This window comes from Lepidochelys kempii, chromosome 9 (assembly GCF_965140265.1).
Source record: "Lepidochelys kempii isolate rLepKem1 chromosome 9, rLepKem1.hap2, whole genome shotgun sequence".
Classification (NCBI taxonomy): Eukaryota; Metazoa; Chordata; order Testudines; family Cheloniidae; genus Lepidochelys; species Lepidochelys kempii.
This window is the reverse complement of record NC_133264.1, coordinates 21,907,947-21,926,339: the sequence shown is the minus strand read 5'-3', so window position 1 is coordinate 21,926,339 and position 18,393 is coordinate 21,907,947. Positions and strand designations below refer to the sequence as shown.

The window sequence follows — 18,393 nt, the reverse complement described above, 5'->3', positions numbered from 1 at the left end:
ATATCTTTTTGAAGCAGGACATAAACTTAATCTATATTTTGTGTCCAGATATTATTGCAATTTGGAGACTGCTTCCCACCTAATTTACCTGGTATGCTCTGTTGGCACAGTAATTTCAGTGCAAGTTGGACCATTAGAAAAAAAAGCCATCCCTGAATGGTTTTCACACTTATTTTTTGTACTTTTTGTTCCCAGCAAGAGTAAAGGTACCTACAGCTCAAGAATATTAATGGAGACTGAGTGCAATTATTCAGATAAATATTAAGGTGTACTGCAGTACAATGCAACTAATTTTAATCCCTCAAAATTAGTCACCACTGATACTCTTATTCTTAGGTCAGGCCAAAAATGGAAACCTGAGCATGCTCTTACATCTGTTTCCCTTAATCACCGTAAATCAATGAAAGGAGGAGTCTGAGGAGACTCTTTATTTTGGCAGGTAATTTAAATTACTGAATCTCCCACTTGTAACATGTCAAATACACTCAAAGAGGGAAAAAGATAAGAAGTAAACTAATTTTGGAGAAGGATTTAACTTACTTGATCTTTTCTTCCACTGATTGTTAAGTTGCTTATAGCCCAAGCAGCTTCTTTCTGAGTACCAAAATCACCCTAAAATACAATAATAGTTGGCTGTACATTATTTGGAATTACAGAAAAATAGCACTGGAAGGGACCTTGAGAAGTCATCTAGCCCATCCCCCCAGGCCAAGCCAGGATCCCAAATATACCTAGACTATTACTGACAGGTGTTTGTCTAACCTGTTCTTAAAAACCTCCAATGGTAGGGATTCCACAATGTACCTTCCGGGTTGTGTCCCCATTAGTTTAGGTTGAGGTTAAAATAAAAGAAAGGCAGAAAAATCTTGTAAAATGCTAGGATCTAGTGAGGGAGAGGAAGGAGTTTGTTTTCCCCAGTACTGCCTTCATTCTTCTACCTCCTATCCAACCCACCATAGCTATGTGCCACTGTCCTACTTGCACAGCCTTCAGCTACAAGACAGGGGAAAACACTTTAGACCCAGAGCAGAGAACTTCAGAAGCGATGGGAAGAAGAAAGAAGTAATTGTAGTATTATCCCCTTCCATCCTATACCAGCAGCCTGTAACAGACATAGCAATGAAGAGACATTGCACTGTGTTAATTTTGATATGCCATATCGTTTTAGAAGCTGTGAGTCAGCATTTGATCTCAGTGAGCTTTTAGCCTACTCAGTCTGTTTATTAATTTCACCCCCAAAAAAAACTATATTTAATAGAAAATTACGCTTCCTTTATGGAATTCTGTTCTCAGGATGTATAACATATTGGTAGTAACTAAGCTACAAATCTGTGCTCGTAAGTCTACATGCTACTAGTAAGAGACTCATGATGATCTTGTCACTCCTTATTCCTCCCACTTGTGATTTTGTCCTCCTGTGCTGTAACCTCCTATTCTCTCCGTTAACCAGGAGGTTAATCCCCTTAGTCTTCTGTCACCGGGAGACTAAAAATAAATAAGGAAAAAATAAAATAAAAAACAGACTAAGCAAGATAAAAACTGACCCTGCACTTGGTATTCCACACACATACCCAACCATCATATTTAAACCTTAGTACAACAGTAGCAAGCCTCTTCTCTCCAGCAATTAGAGACTGATATGGTGATGGGAAGTGAAAGCATCCTGGAATGTCTGCTAACAGCTACTATGATTTTCCCCCACCAAAGATAGAGGAATGAACATATATGTGGAATTCCATACCTATAGCAGGGAGAGCTGCTAGCAGACAACTACCACAAATATATAGTTATTTCTATTATAGATATCTACTTTTGTTAAATTACAGTGGTAAAGATTTAAAATGGGACATCATCTGTTCTGTGGCCTCCTGCTCCAGGCCGTGATTAATTTAGGATTACTCTGCTGGAAGTAGGTAAGTATGGCAACCTAAGCAACTGGGTTTGCAAATGTCCTCACTGAAGAATTCCTTATAATGTTTCCAAGTAAAGAAAAAAGGCAAAAGAAAATTTTCAAGATTAAACAGAATGCTTGAAAAGTATTCTACTAAAAATTAGTACACTGATTCTTGACTCTCATGAAGTCTGCTGAAATCCTCAGACATTTGAGTATAGGCTCATTCCCACCTCTTCTTTCTACAAGGAAGTGTAGAATTTTGCCACAATAACTTCTGAATGGCTATAGTTATTTTATTAAAAATGAATGTAATGAGATTTAGAGTAGTAAGAAGATATTTCTCAAAAGGTCATTTCCCTAAACTACTTTTCCTCTATGGATTAGCCAAGCATTGATATATGAAGGGAAATTTAGACTTGCATTAACTAAAGTATTACGCTTTAATTAGTGATATAGGCAAATTTGCTTTTTACTCTTAGCTCAAACCAATTAAAACAGAAAACAGATTTAAGTCTAGGTAATCATCAGAAATTCAATAACGGCAAGAGGAAAAAGCAGGGCTAACAGTACAAAATTAAATATTTATTATCCCACCTTATCTAAAAGGTGTATTATCATTGGAACAAGGTTTGCATCTATCACCGCCTGAACTTGCTGCTGGTTTCCTGCAGTGATGTTAGATAGGAACCATACAGCTTCCTGCAGGAAGAAAAAAAAGATAAGCTTTTAAAAAAAACAAGAAATATTTGAATATTCTATTTCCATTCCAGCAAGATTTCATGCATTTACAGTTCTAGTAAAATCATAAATTAAGTTGAAAACATACTTTAGAACTCAGTCAATACTATTAAAGATTTAAATAGTGTAGTTCTGTATGTAGTTGCATTAAGAATCATAATAATCCAATTAGAGACAAGGTGGGTGAGGGTAACAACATTTATTGGATCAATTTTGATTGGTGAGACTGTCAGGCTGTCACTTATCTCCTTCACAAACAGAAAAGTTGATCCAATAAAAGACATTACCTCGCCCCACCTAGACACCCTAATATCCTGGGACCATCACGGCTACAACACTGCAAACAATAACCCAATTAGGTATATTAAAAGGACAGGGCAACAAAGGTGATTTTTACAATGGGAGACCAAACAGGATTATTGCCATCTGCTCTAAACCTGGTAGATTAACTGGTATTTTTTTCCTACAAATATATCACAACACCAATGAACCCTCAGAGTTCATTCCATATCCTGGAAGTCCATTCATAATAGCAGCATTATTTTCAGCGGAGGGCTGGATGGGCTCCAAAGGGAGTTGTACATCAACATCGCTCGACAGACAGTGACAAAGGCACTCTTTTCTCCCTAGCCCCTGCAAGATCTGTTCCTCCTTGTCCCTGTTCCGAAGTATCCAGAAAAAGTGTATTTACTGATTTAATGCACATTTTTAAGATTAAGGCCCTCTAGTATTTGCTCACTGCTACCAGGAAGATAACAAAACTAATGTTTTCTTTGTCCAAAGGAAAAGAAAGAAAGAAAAAAAAAAAAAAGAAAAGAAAAAAGCCAACCCCAGTCTGGGTGAAGTTTTCCCAAGGCTGAGATCAATGCTAAAAGTTACCCAAGACCTATATCAGATCTCAGTGCATGATTAACAGTTACAAACCAACAACTGAAAAAAACCAGAGCATTCTAGACCTGCAAACTTGGATAAAATTCAACACAGGCAGGCCAATATTAATTAAAAAATACAAGATTCTCACTAAATTTACAAGATTTTTCAACTACCGCCAGGTAAGCTGAAAACTTGATCCAAAATGCATAGAGTAGGAAGGTGATTATCCTCCTACTTCCAGTGAAGTTAGCAAAAATTTGTTGTCTTTAATATGAACAAGAACAGGCCCACATACAAATGCAGACACTTTAGTTCATAAGCTGCGATTTTACTTTACATCATGTACAAGAAAGTTATAAACTGCAAGAATGGCAACACTCAACCCAACCAAGGTATTGATCATGAAGCTGAGTGCCCAATGTGGTATAGTCACAGTTATCTTAGACACAGTCACATAAAACCCTCCATAAGAAAGATGACTGCAGATGACTTTCACAAGAATTACAATGTAGGCTCAAACTTTCATGCAGCTTCAAGATTTAAGTCACTAGGACACCCAAAGTTAGAATATTTTACCAATTTTATTCAAGATAACTATTAGTCCAGCAGAAGCAATAATTTTGTAGATAAGTCATTAAACTGAGGACTACCATCATTATTATAGTTAATTGGATAACTTGGCTACCCATCAGCTATACCAGTTACTTTATATAAACCCTTCATTTCATGTGTCTTGGTGTGACAATTTCATTGGAAGCTGTTTATTCAACTTAAAAGCATGGAACAGCGTAAATGTGACTTACAGATTTTCTGACTTAACATTCTGCTAAACTCTTGGATCAAATCACAGGATCATTTATGTCAATGAACCTGTTAGAGAGATTTTTAGGCTGTCTATATTCAGCTGGTGAGCTTATTTTGGGCACTAATCACTGGCAATGTTGAAAAAAACCCACACCAAAACAAGAAAACCCCCTCCCCAAAATTTCAACATGCCTCAAATGCACTCCGAAATCAGCACTTTATCAGTGCACACATGTAGCCTTTGTAGATTCTCTCCCTCAAAAACACATTATAAAACATTAATATTCAAAAGTATAAAGTGTTAAATTAGAATGTTTCCAATCACACACACACCCACACACCCCACTCAAACAAACATCCAATTACCTTTCATAATTTCCAAGAGAGAGTCAGCTTAATCAACTGAATTCCAAGTTCAGGTTACTTTTATTAATAAACAAAACAGCATTATGGTGTTTTTAGTTTTTAATGTAAACACAGAAGACCCTTTATATCATAGGTAAACAAGCCTAATGCTTACAGACAGGGATGACATGATATTTACCAGAGTGGTTTTTACTAGGTAAAATCATGATTTTTACCACTCCACGAAAAATACTGTTGGAAAATGCTTTAAACTGGGACTACTTTAAAAACTGTTTCATTAATATACACCACATTATGCTTAGTTTTAGTTACATATGTAATTTGTGATTACATAAGGCAGTAGATTTGTAGATTAATTTATTTGTACAACCCTAAATTAAACTGCAGTGGGAATACTACTAATATGTAATTATAATACTGAACTCTAGAATATCTGTATACATTTTGGTTTGGTATTTTCTCAAGGATGTTATAAATGTCAGAACTCATTTCAGTTTCCAATGCTGTATAAATGAATGTAAAGAAAAACTGATTATATGAAAACAGTAATACAGAGTTATAGGATTAAAGCATCAAGCAATCAGAAGCATAGACTACCAGTCCAGGTCCATTTGGCCACGTAACATTTTGATGTAGTGGATGACCAAGCCTATAGGACTTGATTTAGTACTAAGTGGAGCACAGGACCTGGTCCAGGAGGTGACTATAGTTATACCGCTTGGTAATAGTGACCATAATATAATTAAATTTCATATGCCTGTGGCAGGAAAAACACCACAGGGGCCTAACACTGTAGCATTTAATTTCAGAAAGGGGAACTACACAAAAATGAGGAGATTAGTTAAACATAAATTAAAGGGTACAGTGACAAAAGTGATATCTCTGTAAGCTGCGTGGAAACTTTTAAAAGACACCATAATAGAGGCTCAAACTAAATGTATACCCCAAATTAAAAAAACATAGTAAGAGAATCAAGAAAGAGCCACTGTGGCTAAACAAAGTAAAAGATGCAGTGAGAGGCAAAAAGGCATCCTTTAAAAAGTGGAAGCTAAATCCTAGTGAGGAAAATAGAAAGGAGCATAAACACTGGCAAATGAAGTGTAAAAATACAATTAGGAAGGCCAAAAAAGAATTTGAGGAACAGTTAGCCAAAGACTCAAAGTAATAGCAAAAAAAAAAATTTTTTTAAAGTACATCAGAAGCAAGAAGGCTGCTAAACAACCAGTGGGGCCACTGGACAATCGAGTGCTAAAGGAGCATTCAAGGATGATAAGGCCATTGCAGAGAAACTAAATGAATTCTTTGCATCGGTCTTCATGGCTAAGGATGTGAGGGACTGTCCCAAACTGAGGTATCATTAGAGGAGGTTTTGGAACAAATGGATAAATTAAACAGGAATAAGTCACCAGGAGCAGATGGTATTCACCCAAGAGTTCTGAAGGAACTCAAATGTGAAATTGCAGAACTACTAACGGTAGTCTGTAACCTATAATTTAAATCAGCTTCTGTACCAGATGACTGGAGGATAGCTAATGTGATGCCAATTTTTAAAAAGGCCCCAGAGGTGATCCTGGCAACTACAGGCCTGTAAGCCTGACTTCAGTACCGGGCAAACTTGTTGAAATTATAATAAAGAACAATACTGTCAGGCATATAGATGAACATAATTTGTTGAGGAAGAGTCAACATGGTTTTAGTAAAGGGAAACCATGCCTCACCAATCCACTAGAATTCTTTGAGGGGGTCAACAAGCATGTGGCCCAAGGGGATCCAGTGGATATAGCGTACTTAGATTTTCACAAAGACTTTGACAAGGTCCCTCACCAAGGGCTCTCACACAAAGTAAGCTGCCATGGGATAAGAGGAAAGGTGCTTTCATGGATTGATAACTGGTTAAAAGACAGGAAACAAATGATAGGTATAAATGGTCAATTTTCAGAATGGAGAGAGGTAAATAGTGGTGTCCCCCACGGGTCTGTTCTGGGACTAGTCCTATTCAACATATTCATACATGATTGGGAAAAAAGGAGTAAACAGTGAGGTGGCAAAATTTGCAGATTAATAGGCAGATTAATAGGCAGCAGGTTCAAAACAAATAAAAGGAAGTAATCTGCAAAATTTGCAGATTAATAGGCAGATTAATAGGCAGCAGGTTCAAAACAAATAAAAGGAAGTATTTCTTCATACAATGCACAGTCAACCTGTGAAACTCCTTCACTCCTTGTGAAGGCCAAGACCATAACAGGGTTCAAAAAAAGAACTAGATAAATTCATGGAGGATAGGTCCATCAATGGCTATTAGCCAGGATGGGCAGGAATGGAGTCCCTAGCCTCTGTTTGTCAGAAGCTAGGAATGAGCGACAGGGGATGGATCACCTGATGACTACTTGTTCTGTTCATTCCTTCTGGGGCACCTGACACTGACCACTGTCGGAAGACAGGATACTGGACTAGATGGTCCTTTGGTCTGACCCAGTAGGGACAGTCTTATGTTCTTATTCCTCAGTTTTGAATGATATACCCAAAGTCTGAAAAGTTTCATTCTATGCTTGCTGAACACCGGTGTAATTATTTTTCCCAGTTTAAACCAGGTTTAAGCCAGTATTTACCAGTGCCCTGATCTAAATTAGTTTTCCCTAGGAAATCGCTAACCTTGCAGCACAAAATAAAGATCAAATTTCATACAAATTTCAACTCACTGCTGGGATTATGGATTGATGAATACTGGTTTATACAACATTCTGGAATGCCCAGATATTGATGAAGTTATTACAACAAATTACTATATTTGGTAAGGTAGCTATGCAGTTCCTCAGATTCTTTTAGGATACTAATGGTTTAATTTAAATAAGTAAAGGAAAATATAGCAAGATCAAGACTTGTCGGCAAGAAACTGGTATTGCAACAAAGATGTATTATCAGGTTACAGTATTTGGGGAAAACAGTGTCATACTGACATTTGGTCAATATTTACAATACAGGGCAAATAAATAACATCTATTCCTGTGGGTAAATTTCACACCCAAAACTTATTTACATACCTTATTAATTTTTTCTTTGGGATGTGTCAGCAGTGCTGGGAAGTGTGAAAGAGCTTCACAATTCAGAACTACTTGTGTCTGTTCATCAGTACCAGTAACAATGTTGCCTACAGCTCTGAGTGCAGCAGTCTGAAACAACACACTGTATTTAAAGACTTGAACATTTAGAATAATATTTTATCTGTAAGTTAAGCATGAAAACAGTGAACAGAGCAAAATATTATTTTATTCAAATGTTACCACAAAGCAGATAACTGACATTGATAACCTAAGTATTTTGCAAATAAATGTTTGCTGATAAACCTTTAATCAATCATCGTGATAACTAAACAATTTAAAAAGTAAGCCACTTCAGTACTGTATATTAGCTATATATTAATTTATTTCAAAATATAGTATCTAAACTTACTTGCACTTTAACTTCTTGGTGGCTGAGAAGGGGAACCAAATGAGGGACTATTCCAGAGTCTATCACCATCTGGATCTGTTCATTGCCAGCATCCGTTAGGTAGGAGAGGGCCCAGACTGTATCTACCAATATCTAACATTAAAAACAAACAAACAAACAAACAAATACAGTGTCAAACCCATAAAGAGAGAAAGGTCTAAAGAAGATGTGCCAAGATCTAAGTTATAAGACTATTATATTTAAAGTTAAGTTTTTTGGAGAAAAAAACTTGAAAAAAAATCCAGTTTTGGTTCAATCCAAACTCATTTTTTCCTTCTGATTTTTCAGTTTGATCCCCAAACCAAAAATAAAATAAATAAAGAAAAATTATTCACTCATATGTACTTATGGATAAGGCTACCTTTTAGTCACAGGTATTTTTAGTAAGTCATAGACAAGTCACAGGCAGTAAACAAAAATTCATGGCCCGTGACCAGTCCATGACTTGGTCACAAAATAATTTGTGGAAAATGTTTTTACTCACATTTACATCTGTGTGGTGAATTAAAACACAGAGGGCTGGAAGAATCTGGAGGGGAGACAGAGTGTTAATATTAAATAGAAATATTCAAGACATTCAACAATTTAACTTATTTAATTTAATTTATAAATGAATAATTCAGTTCACCTCCTGAATGGTTTCCATTGGCGGAGGTGGGTCTTTGTGACGGCATAAGTTGACCATGACCCAAGTAACATTCCTTAAGAATGTTATGGGAATAGATGGACTGATGAAGGACAGCAGAGGTTTCACCACTCCAAGACTAATAACATAATCTCGACACTGGGGTCCATCACCTGTGTAAACATTAAATCGTTTTATGAAGGTAAAAACTATTTACAAGGGATGGTGTTGTAGAACCACGTTCTCATGTTAAATTACCAAGGGCCTAGTTGTTAGATGACCCAAGGGCTATTCTTCCAGTTTCCAAGCACAATTTGGGCATGAGGTTGGGCCTCAGGTCAGCTGCAAATCTGGAACCAGGGGTATAACATTGATTTCTACATACCCACAAAAGGAAAACTTCTCAGGACAGACAGTTTCCCCAATACCCACTGTTTAGCATTATTAAATTGTTCAGTAATCTGAGTAGAAGGTAGTCGAGAAACTATGAGTAACTTCTTTATATACTTTATTTTGGCAATGCAGAGAATAGCACATCGAATATTCAACATCCTGGCAAGTGACAAAATTAGCTTTCCAGTATGTCTTCATTTTTGTAAACTTAAATCCTTCACTATTAATATCTATGTAAAACTGTCTAAACCTTTGGATGCAATAGACACCATTAGTCAAAATGTGACTTGCCAACTGACTGTACAAGAAACACCTCATTCAACATGCAGTAAAGAACTGTTCCCCTTTTTGATTCACATCACATTAAATATACTTTATGCTAGCAAAAAGTGATTTGCTGAATTCGAAAGAGGTAGTTATCCATGATTAAAAACAAATGAAAAAGATAGCAATTAACGACCACGAGGACAAGGTATAATAGAAACCCATCAATCATAACAGGTTACTGATCCAGACAAAATGCTCTGTGACAAGTTCCATATTGCTTGAAACTGAATAGAACATTTTCAGTTTACTATGCTATCCCCACAGTTTGAGGTGTATTGCATCCACTTAGATACTTATATGGTCCTCAGCATTGTCATATCCAAGCTGTATTGTTCACAGGAAAGGAACACCATCACTCCCAGGTCCAAGTAACAGTACTGTTCTAATCTTTTAAGAAAACCTAGAATCAGAGTTTTTGAAAACTTAGGGTATGTCTTCACTACCCGCCGGATCGGCGGGCAGCGATCGATCCCCGAGCCCTCTCCCATCAACTCCTGTACTCCAGCTCCGTGAGAGGCGGAGTCGATGGGAGAGCGTCAGCAGTCGACTCACCGCGGTGAAGACACTACGGGAAGTCGATTTAAGTACGTCGACTTCAGCTACTTTATTCACATAGCTGACATTGCATAACTTAGATCGATCCCCAGTGTAGACCAGGGCTTAGCTTATTGTCACAAACTAAGCAATACCTAAACCCACTACATTTCAGTAATTTAAGACATGGTGGGGCTGACATTTTTAGACTACACTCACCACTATGATATTTGAATATCTCTGTGGTATATCACTTACACCAATAATCAAGAAGAGACAAACAAAAGTTTTAGGTTAGCCAAAAGCTTGACCAGAAAGATTAAGTACTATGAAAGCTCTGGTGACTGAAGTGTGAGCTCTGATGGCGATCCAGAGCCTTTATAATGAAAACTATTTTAAGTTGTTTTTCATTATAACATTATGCATGTGATTTGTTTGCCAGACATTCTTTCCTTTTCTTGTACCTGGACTGAAAGATGTATGTGTTAGAGGAGGGGCAAGAGAGAAAGCAGACAGAGTTAAGCAAAGAGCATTTTGAGGGAAATTAACTCCATGTATCTGAGCCAATCCCATTGCTCTTATAGTTAAGTATACTTCTAATTATTAAAAAAATAAACAGAATCCAAATTGGTTTATTAATTTGATTTCAAAAGAAACTTTTGAATTTTTATATTAAGAGTAACACAAACCTATGATATTGCCTAAAGCCCATACTGCTTGCTCACACACATTTTGATGGGGTGAATGCAGCAGCCTCAGAAAAAGTGGCACAGCATCTGAAAAATAAAGCACTCTGTTACTCAAAAAGTCTTAGTTCCTAAGCGATGTGCTCATTATAGTTCACTCTTAAGTTAAAAATTGACATTCCATTACCCCATGATATGAAGATTTTCTCCGGCTGTGTGTTTATTCTGGTTAATGAGACTTCACTCTTTTTCCAGATGATGTTCAAACATAAACATAGATCATAACACAACTTTTCCTTTCATACCATTCTTTCACAGAAGGGTCTGCACTTCAGACCAATATAATGAGAACAAAAGATTTAAGGTAGTTATTTTTATATAACTTTGTACAACAAGTTTAAATTTTAAGTAATTATTCTTAATAAATGGTTAATGTTGAAATTCCATATTTAATTCTACTAATTACCACTGAATTTCAATATTAATGTTTAACTGTTTTATCTACGTAGTTATCACTAGAGCTGTCTGAAATGGAATTTCAGCAGTTTAAAATCAATCCAACAAGCACGAGTAGTTAATTTGAAAAAAAAAAGTCAATAAACATCATTAATTGGTTATATATTTTCTACATTTTTTTCCATCACTGGTTATTAATAGAAGTTTTAGTTAGGAACTTTTAAGAGCAAAATCTTGAAAATTCTTATCAAAGTATTTGTACAGCAACATAAGCTGCCACCTATATATCCTGTCTTCTCTTCCTGGCTCTTGAAAATTTTAGATAAAGGAGCAATCTAGCTGATTACCACAAAAGAGATTCTGATGTTTCAAATACTGTCAATGAATGACTGGCAAAAACAGTAAATTGATCTGTAAGGAAGGGATTTAACAAAAATCACTCACCAAGAATAAGATACTTACATTCCAGCCTCATATATGGAAACAATAGGAGCAGGGGCCAGCTCCCAAGCACAGTCACTGCTGAGTCAACATTTAACATTGTGATATTATCTGGAAGATGCTCTTAACTCCTACTCTTACACCCCAAAAGCTAAGGTACTTGTGCAACGCCTCCTGAAGAAGCGTGGTCAGGAGGAAGGACTCAATACTCGTTAATGTTGAAGGACCTGTTTACTTTAACTATTTGGTCCCCAATTCACTGGGTATAGGACTTTAGTGAATTTTGATTAATTTGGGGGGATATAGGAGAAGGTTTCATTTATAATTTGATTTTATAGTCAAACTGTTAGTTTTCTAAGCAGACACACCACACCGCTGTCCCTCCTGACACATAACGGGTCAAATGTCAGTTTAATTCTTAAAACATGTTTATTAGCCACTGATCTTATTCAATATTAAACAAGAGGATTTACAAAGCTAATGTAATAATAGGAAAAATACCCCCAGTAATTACAATGATTGGTAGTTTTTGAGAGATGCTAATAGGCCATCTTCTTCATTCAAATAAACCATTACAAGAGAGTACCCATACTTCCATAATGTTTGAGTAAGGAGTAGTTCAATAGAACTAGGCGTGTTAACATTGTTTCTAATCTAAGTCCATCAGTAGAAAAATCCGAACTGCCAGACTCAATCCTGGCTTTCGATCCATTGAAAAGTTAGCTTTAATACAGCAGAAATAAAAATAATTTTAATTAGGGCTGTCAAGCAATTGAAAAAATTAATCTTGATTAGATTCATAGATACTAAGATCAGAAGGGACCATTATGATCATCTAGTCTGACCTCCTGCACAATGCAGGCGACAGAATTTCACCCACCCACTCCTGCGAAAAACCTCTCACTTATGTCTGAGCTATTGAAGTCCTCAAATCATGGTTTAAAGACTTCAAGGAGCAGAGAATCCTCCAGCAAGTGACACATGCCCCATGCTACAGAGGAAGGCGAAAAACCTCCAGGGCCTCTTCCAATCTGCCCTGGAGGAAAATTCCTTCCCGACCCCAAATATGGCGATCAGCTAAACCCCGAGCATATGGGCAAGATTCACCAGCACTGTTAAATAATAACAGAATACCACTGACTTAAATATTTTTGGGTAGTTTACATATTTGCAAATATATTGATTTCAATTACAACACAGAATACAAAGTACACAGTGCTCACTTTATTTTTGAATTGTAAAAAACAAAAATAGTATTTTCAATTCACTTAATACAAGTACTGTAGTGCAATCTCCATCATTAAAACTGAACTTACTAATGTAGAGTTATGTAAAAAAACTGCATTGTAAATAATAAGCAGGCATTATCATCTCCTGGAAATGTAAACAAACTTGTCTTAGCAATTGGTTGAACAAGAAGTAGAACTGAGTGGACTCATAGGCTCTAAAGTTTTACTTTTTTTGTTTTGTTACATAACTGCATTAAAAAACAAAACATCTACATTTGTAAGTTACACTTTCACGATAAAGAGATTGCACTACAATACTTGTATGAGGTGAATTGAAAAATACTATTTCTTTTATCATTTTTACAAACATTTGTAATAAAAATAATAATATAAAGTGAGCACTGTACACTTTGTATTCTGTGTGGGAATAGAAATCAATATATTTCAAAATGTAAAAAAATACCCAAACATATTTAATAAATTTTAATTGGTATTCTAATGTTTAATAGTGCGATTAATTGCAATTAATTTTTTTAATCACGATTAATTTTTGAGTTCATCACGTGAGTTAACTGCGATTAATCGACAGTCTTAATTCTAATGCATCATTATGTAATATGCAAAACCGAACCTAGATACACTTGCAGCAATCTAAATTGTATTGGGAGGGGAGGATATCAATATTAGAGAAAACACCTGCTCTTTGACAGCTCAATCCAACTCCTTTGAATTCAATAGGATCCTACATTGATTTCAGTGGCCTTTGACAATGCCCCAAGAGAGAAGGATAATTAATTTTGTAACCAACTACAGTTTCACAACACAGATTCATTCTCTGATTAGACACAAACTCTCTCAGATGAAGAATTGAAGACTTAAAGTAAATTTTTTTTTAAAAGATCTGTGATCTTTACACTGGTTAATTCTGTGAAATATTTGCCTTGGATTTGCGCATGTAGTTATTTGATCAAAGTTTGATATTCAGGATTAATCTTTTTTGCCCTCCAGCGTTTTCTCTGCTTTTTGTTACCTCTCAGCTTCCCAGACCAAGCAGGTGGCTCTAAATTTCGCTCCAAAATTCATTTAAAAAAACAAACAAACAAAAAACTTTAAATAAAATCCATTTTAACTTTGTATTTTAAAAGCAACTCCAACAGTTAACAGATTATGTTATTGTCAAGTGGTCACATATTTATCACAATAAATAAGAAGCATTTTATTTCTTGTATCAAAGATAAAGCAAATAAAAGATTAAATTAGAATACCTATGCCTGTGTCAACCTAGTCATCAGGCTAACATATTAATCTCATCACTCAAACCAGATAGAGTTTTAGCACAGTACTTTCCCTTATTGCAGTGGTTTTAAAACTTTTTAGGCTGCATACCCATTTCCAAATAATGTATTCCAGTGCCTCTCTAACTTCTGTATTGGTGACCCCAAAGCTGTCCTTAGGGTACAGTGAATAGGGTGACCACTCTGGGTCCTGTGGGCCAGCGCACATGGGCAGTGCATGAACTGCTGGCTGGGGGAGGCTAGCCCCCAGCCATGCCCCTTCCACCTGAGTGAGAGCTTGCAGCAGTGCTGCTGCAGCCTCCCTAGCCCAGGCAAGAAGGCAGCGTGGCCCAAGGCCCCTGGAGCCCAGCAGCATTGCCAAAGCGGGGCCCGGGGCGGAGCCACGCCTGGCTGTTTGGGTAAGCACTGATTCCCTTACCTGGTGCAGTGGGTCCTGGAAGTGATAGAATCATCACTTCCGCCCGAGGCCCCCGCACCTCCCTACGGACAGCCCTGGTGAACCCTTTCACATAGTAAGCCTCTGAGTGCAACCCTCTCTTATAAATTAAAAACCACTTTTTTGTATAGATAACTATTATAAACGCTGGAGGCGAAGGGCGGTTTGGGGTGGAGGCTGACAGCCCACGATCCCCAATAACCCTGTCACCCCCCGAGTGATCACAACCCCGAGTTCGAGAACCCTTGAGTTGGGACTGATCCTGCTTTGAGCAGGGGGTTGGACTAGAGTACCTCCTGGTGTCTCTTCTGACCCCAGACTTCTAGGATACCCCCATCTGACGTAGGGTCATAATAGAGCTATTACATACACCCTCACAAGAGCCCATGTGAACCCTAGTTTGAAAATCACTACCACACTGAGTCAATTCTACATTTTGATTAAATATTTAAGAATAAGAAAACAGTTTTTAAACGTGCGGTTTTCATACATTAAAGTTCTTGAGTGGAAAAGTTTCCCCCGCCCTTTCACTGTTGGCAATTCAGCATCTCCAGCATTGACAGTTTATAGTGCAGTATATGAAAATTTGATCACATTGTCTTTGGATTTCAATAATATTTTGATACTTCCTGTTCTGGTTTTTAGTTGTGTGGACTTCATTTTTTTCCTTGTCTGTTTATAACAACCTTTTCCTTATTTACAATAGCAGATCCATGAGGAATTGGAAGAGAATAGGAAGTGAATTTGATTCAACTACAAAAACTTGCTTGAACATGGCAGTGACTCTATATTCAGATCTCAAGAAGCACAACTATTTTATTTGCCAAATTCAATACTAGAGAAGTTCTACTGTGCCCTGATCTCCCAAGTTGACGTTCAAGTAGATTTAAAAGAAATATGTCAGGCACAGAACCATAAAACAATTTTCTGTTTCATCTGGCAACATGGGTTGCAAGTACAAAAATTCTTTCCTAACTTCAGATTCCCGAACATATGGACACCATTTTATCTTGAGTGTAATCTTGGAAGTAAATTCCCGAGGAGGCACTCTCTGGACTTGGACTGTATCTTTTCCTCCTCCTTCAAAATTAGGTAGGAAATCCCTCCGAATTGTGAAGAGAAGTTAAAAAACAGTGTTTGAAAACTGGAAAACCAGCAGATATTAACTCTGCTAAAATAGTGTGAGTTCCCACAAGAGATTACTCACCATCAGGAAAACCAAATGAATTTAAAATCTGAGAAAATGAAGAACAAAATCAGATCTGTGCTTCACCTGATGCTGCTTGCCAGAGAAGGGGTAGAATTTCTGGCAGGAGACTTCCTGGACAGGTCCTTCAGTGATGTGCCTGTGATTGACAATTCAGTTTCAACCATCCTGTGGCTATCATATGAAAGTACTAAGTCCTACGTAGTGTAGATTGGTGAACACTTGAGGAAGAGAGATGGGGTGTAGGTCCTTATTAAATCATCACTTGATCCTCATATTTTTGAAGAAATTACAGTGTGCACATGAAATGCATTATCATCAAATTGATCAACTTACTAGATTGAACTACAGCCTGTGTTTGTTCAGAGGTTCCAGATGCAATGTTTGTCAAAGCCCATGCAGCTTCAAACTGTAAAGAAGGACTACAAATAAAAATGTAAAGTCAGTTTTACTGTAATACAAAACATTCTATCTGAATCTAATACAGTAGGATAACATGTACACTTGCAAATGCTTGCACAAATTGTTTTGTCAAAGGATATCTATGAAGTCTTCTCAAAACAATTAACTTTTCCTACCAGTACTTACTTTTAAAAAAGTAACACTCACTTGTCATCTCTTTCAAGACAGTGCACTAAAATAGGTAGTATTCCAGATTTTATTAAGTCATCAATTGGTGGATTGCGATCACTGGAAAGAAGCTTCCTGTTTAGAAACAAAGGAGAAAATATGACATTTGCAGACAAATCCCCTAGAGTCAAATAGGGCTTTTTAAAAATAAGTGAATTTAGCACTGCTGAAAAGTTGTGTACTTAGCTATTATTTCAGCCAATCCCACCACCTCTTCTGCTACTACTCTAAAGAGTAAGACTGTTGAGTTGAACACCTGGTTTGTCATCATGGGAAACCCGTGACAGGAGTAAGTCAGTCATCCACATGCCCCTCCCCAGCATTATCTTCCCAGCTGGTGCAAAGGATAAGAGGCAAGGTATTGGCTGCTTTGTTAGGACTGCCAGAACATGCTTTCCTCCCTCTTCCTCACTAAGGAGTCAGTGTGTGGGCGATACAAATTAGGACTGTCACATGATTAAAAAAAATTAACTGCACCACCCAATTAAAAAAATTTAATACCATTTATTTTAATATTTTTGGATGTTTTCTACATTTTAAAATATATTGATTACAATTACAACGCAGAACACAAAGTGCACAGTGCTTACTTCATATTTATTTTTGATTATGAGTATTTGCACTGTGAAAAACCCAAAAGATAGTATTTTTCAATTCACCTCATACAAGTACTGTAGTACAATCTCTTTATCATAAAAGTTGAACGTATAAATGTAGAATTATGTACAAAAAACTACATTCAAAATAAAACAATGTAAAATTTTAGAGCCTGCAAGTCCACACAGTCTTACTTCTCGTTCACCCAATCACTCAAACAACTTTGTTTACATTTGCAGGACATAATGCTGCTCGCTTCTTGTTTACATGTCACCTGAAAGTCAGAACAGGCATTCTCATGCTGTAGCTGGCATTGCAAGATATTTACGTGTCAGATGCCCTAAAGATTCATATGTTCCTTCATGCTTCGACCAACCATTTCAGGGGACATGCATCCATGCTGATAACGGATTCTGCTCGATAACAATCCAAAGCAGTGTGAACCGACTCATGTTCATTCTCAGATGCCACCAGCAGAAAGCTGATTTTCTTTTTTGGTGGTTCGGGTTCTGTAGTTTCCACATTGGAGTGTTGCTCTTTTAAGACTTCTGAAAGCACGCTCCACACCTCGTCCTTCTCAGATTTTGAAAGGCACTTCAGATTCTGCAAAAACCTTGGGTCAAGTTTTATAGCTATCTTTAGAAATCTCAAATTGGTACCTTCCTTGCGTTTTGTCAAATCTGCAGTGAAAGTGTTCTTAAAATGAACACGTGCTGGGTCATCATCCGAGTCTGCTATAACATGAAATATATTTCATGGGTAACACAGAGCAGGGGACATACAGTTCTCCCCCAAGGAGTTCAGTCACAAATTTAATTAATGCATTTTTTTTTTTAACAAGTGTCATCAGCATCGAAGTATGTCCTCGGGCATGGTGGTCAAAGCATGAATGGGCATATGAATGTTTAGCATATCTGGCATGTAAATGCCTTGCAATGCCGGCTACAAAAGTGTCATGCAAATGCCTGTTCTCCCTTTCTGGTATCACTGTAAATAAGGAGAGGGCAGCATTATCTCCTGTAAATGTAAACAAACTTGTCTGTCTTCACGATTGGCTGAACAAGTAGGACCGAGTAGACTTGTAGGCTCTGAAGTTTTACATTGTTTGATTGTAATTATAGAACAAAAAAAAATCCTACATTTGTAAGTTGCACGTTCATGACAAACAGATTGCACTACAGTACTTGTAAGAGGTGAATTGAAAAATACTATTTATCATTTTTATAGTGCACATATTTATAATAAAAAATAATTACACTTTGATTTCAATTACAACACAGAACATAATACATATGAAAATGTAGAAAAACATCCAAAATGTTTAATAAATTTCAATTGGCATTCTATTGTTTAACTGTGCAACTAAAACTGCG

At 36.8% G+C, this 18,393-nt stretch overlaps 1 protein-coding gene and 1 non-coding gene across 2 annotated transcripts in view; both read right to left on the bottom strand.

Annotated features, from left to right (window-relative positions):
- The window catches only part of KPNA4 (karyopherin subunit alpha 4), a 61,518-nt gene that overhangs the window by 25,029 nt on the left and 18,096 nt on the right, over positions 1 to 18,393 (bottom strand). The window contains exons 6-14 of the mRNA XM_073359521.1: positions 16,403 to 16,498; positions 16,130 to 16,215; positions 10,733 to 10,819; positions 8,793 to 8,962; positions 8,649 to 8,693; positions 8,126 to 8,257; positions 7,717 to 7,845; positions 2,489 to 2,593; positions 541 to 612 (exon numbers count right to left, since the gene is read on the bottom strand). Of these exons, the coding sequence (XP_073215622.1) occupies positions 541 to 612; positions 2,489 to 2,593; positions 7,717 to 7,845; positions 8,126 to 8,257; positions 8,649 to 8,693; positions 8,793 to 8,962; positions 10,733 to 10,819; positions 16,130 to 16,215; positions 16,403 to 16,498 (922 nt within the window). The remainder of the gene's footprint in view (positions 1 to 540; positions 613 to 2,488; positions 2,594 to 7,716; positions 7,846 to 8,125; positions 8,258 to 8,648; positions 8,694 to 8,792; positions 8,963 to 10,732; positions 10,820 to 16,129; positions 16,216 to 16,402; positions 16,499 to 18,393) is intronic.
- Positions 4,340 to 4,690, bottom strand: LOC140917831 (small Cajal body-specific RNA 7). The gene has a single exon (XR_012161021.1).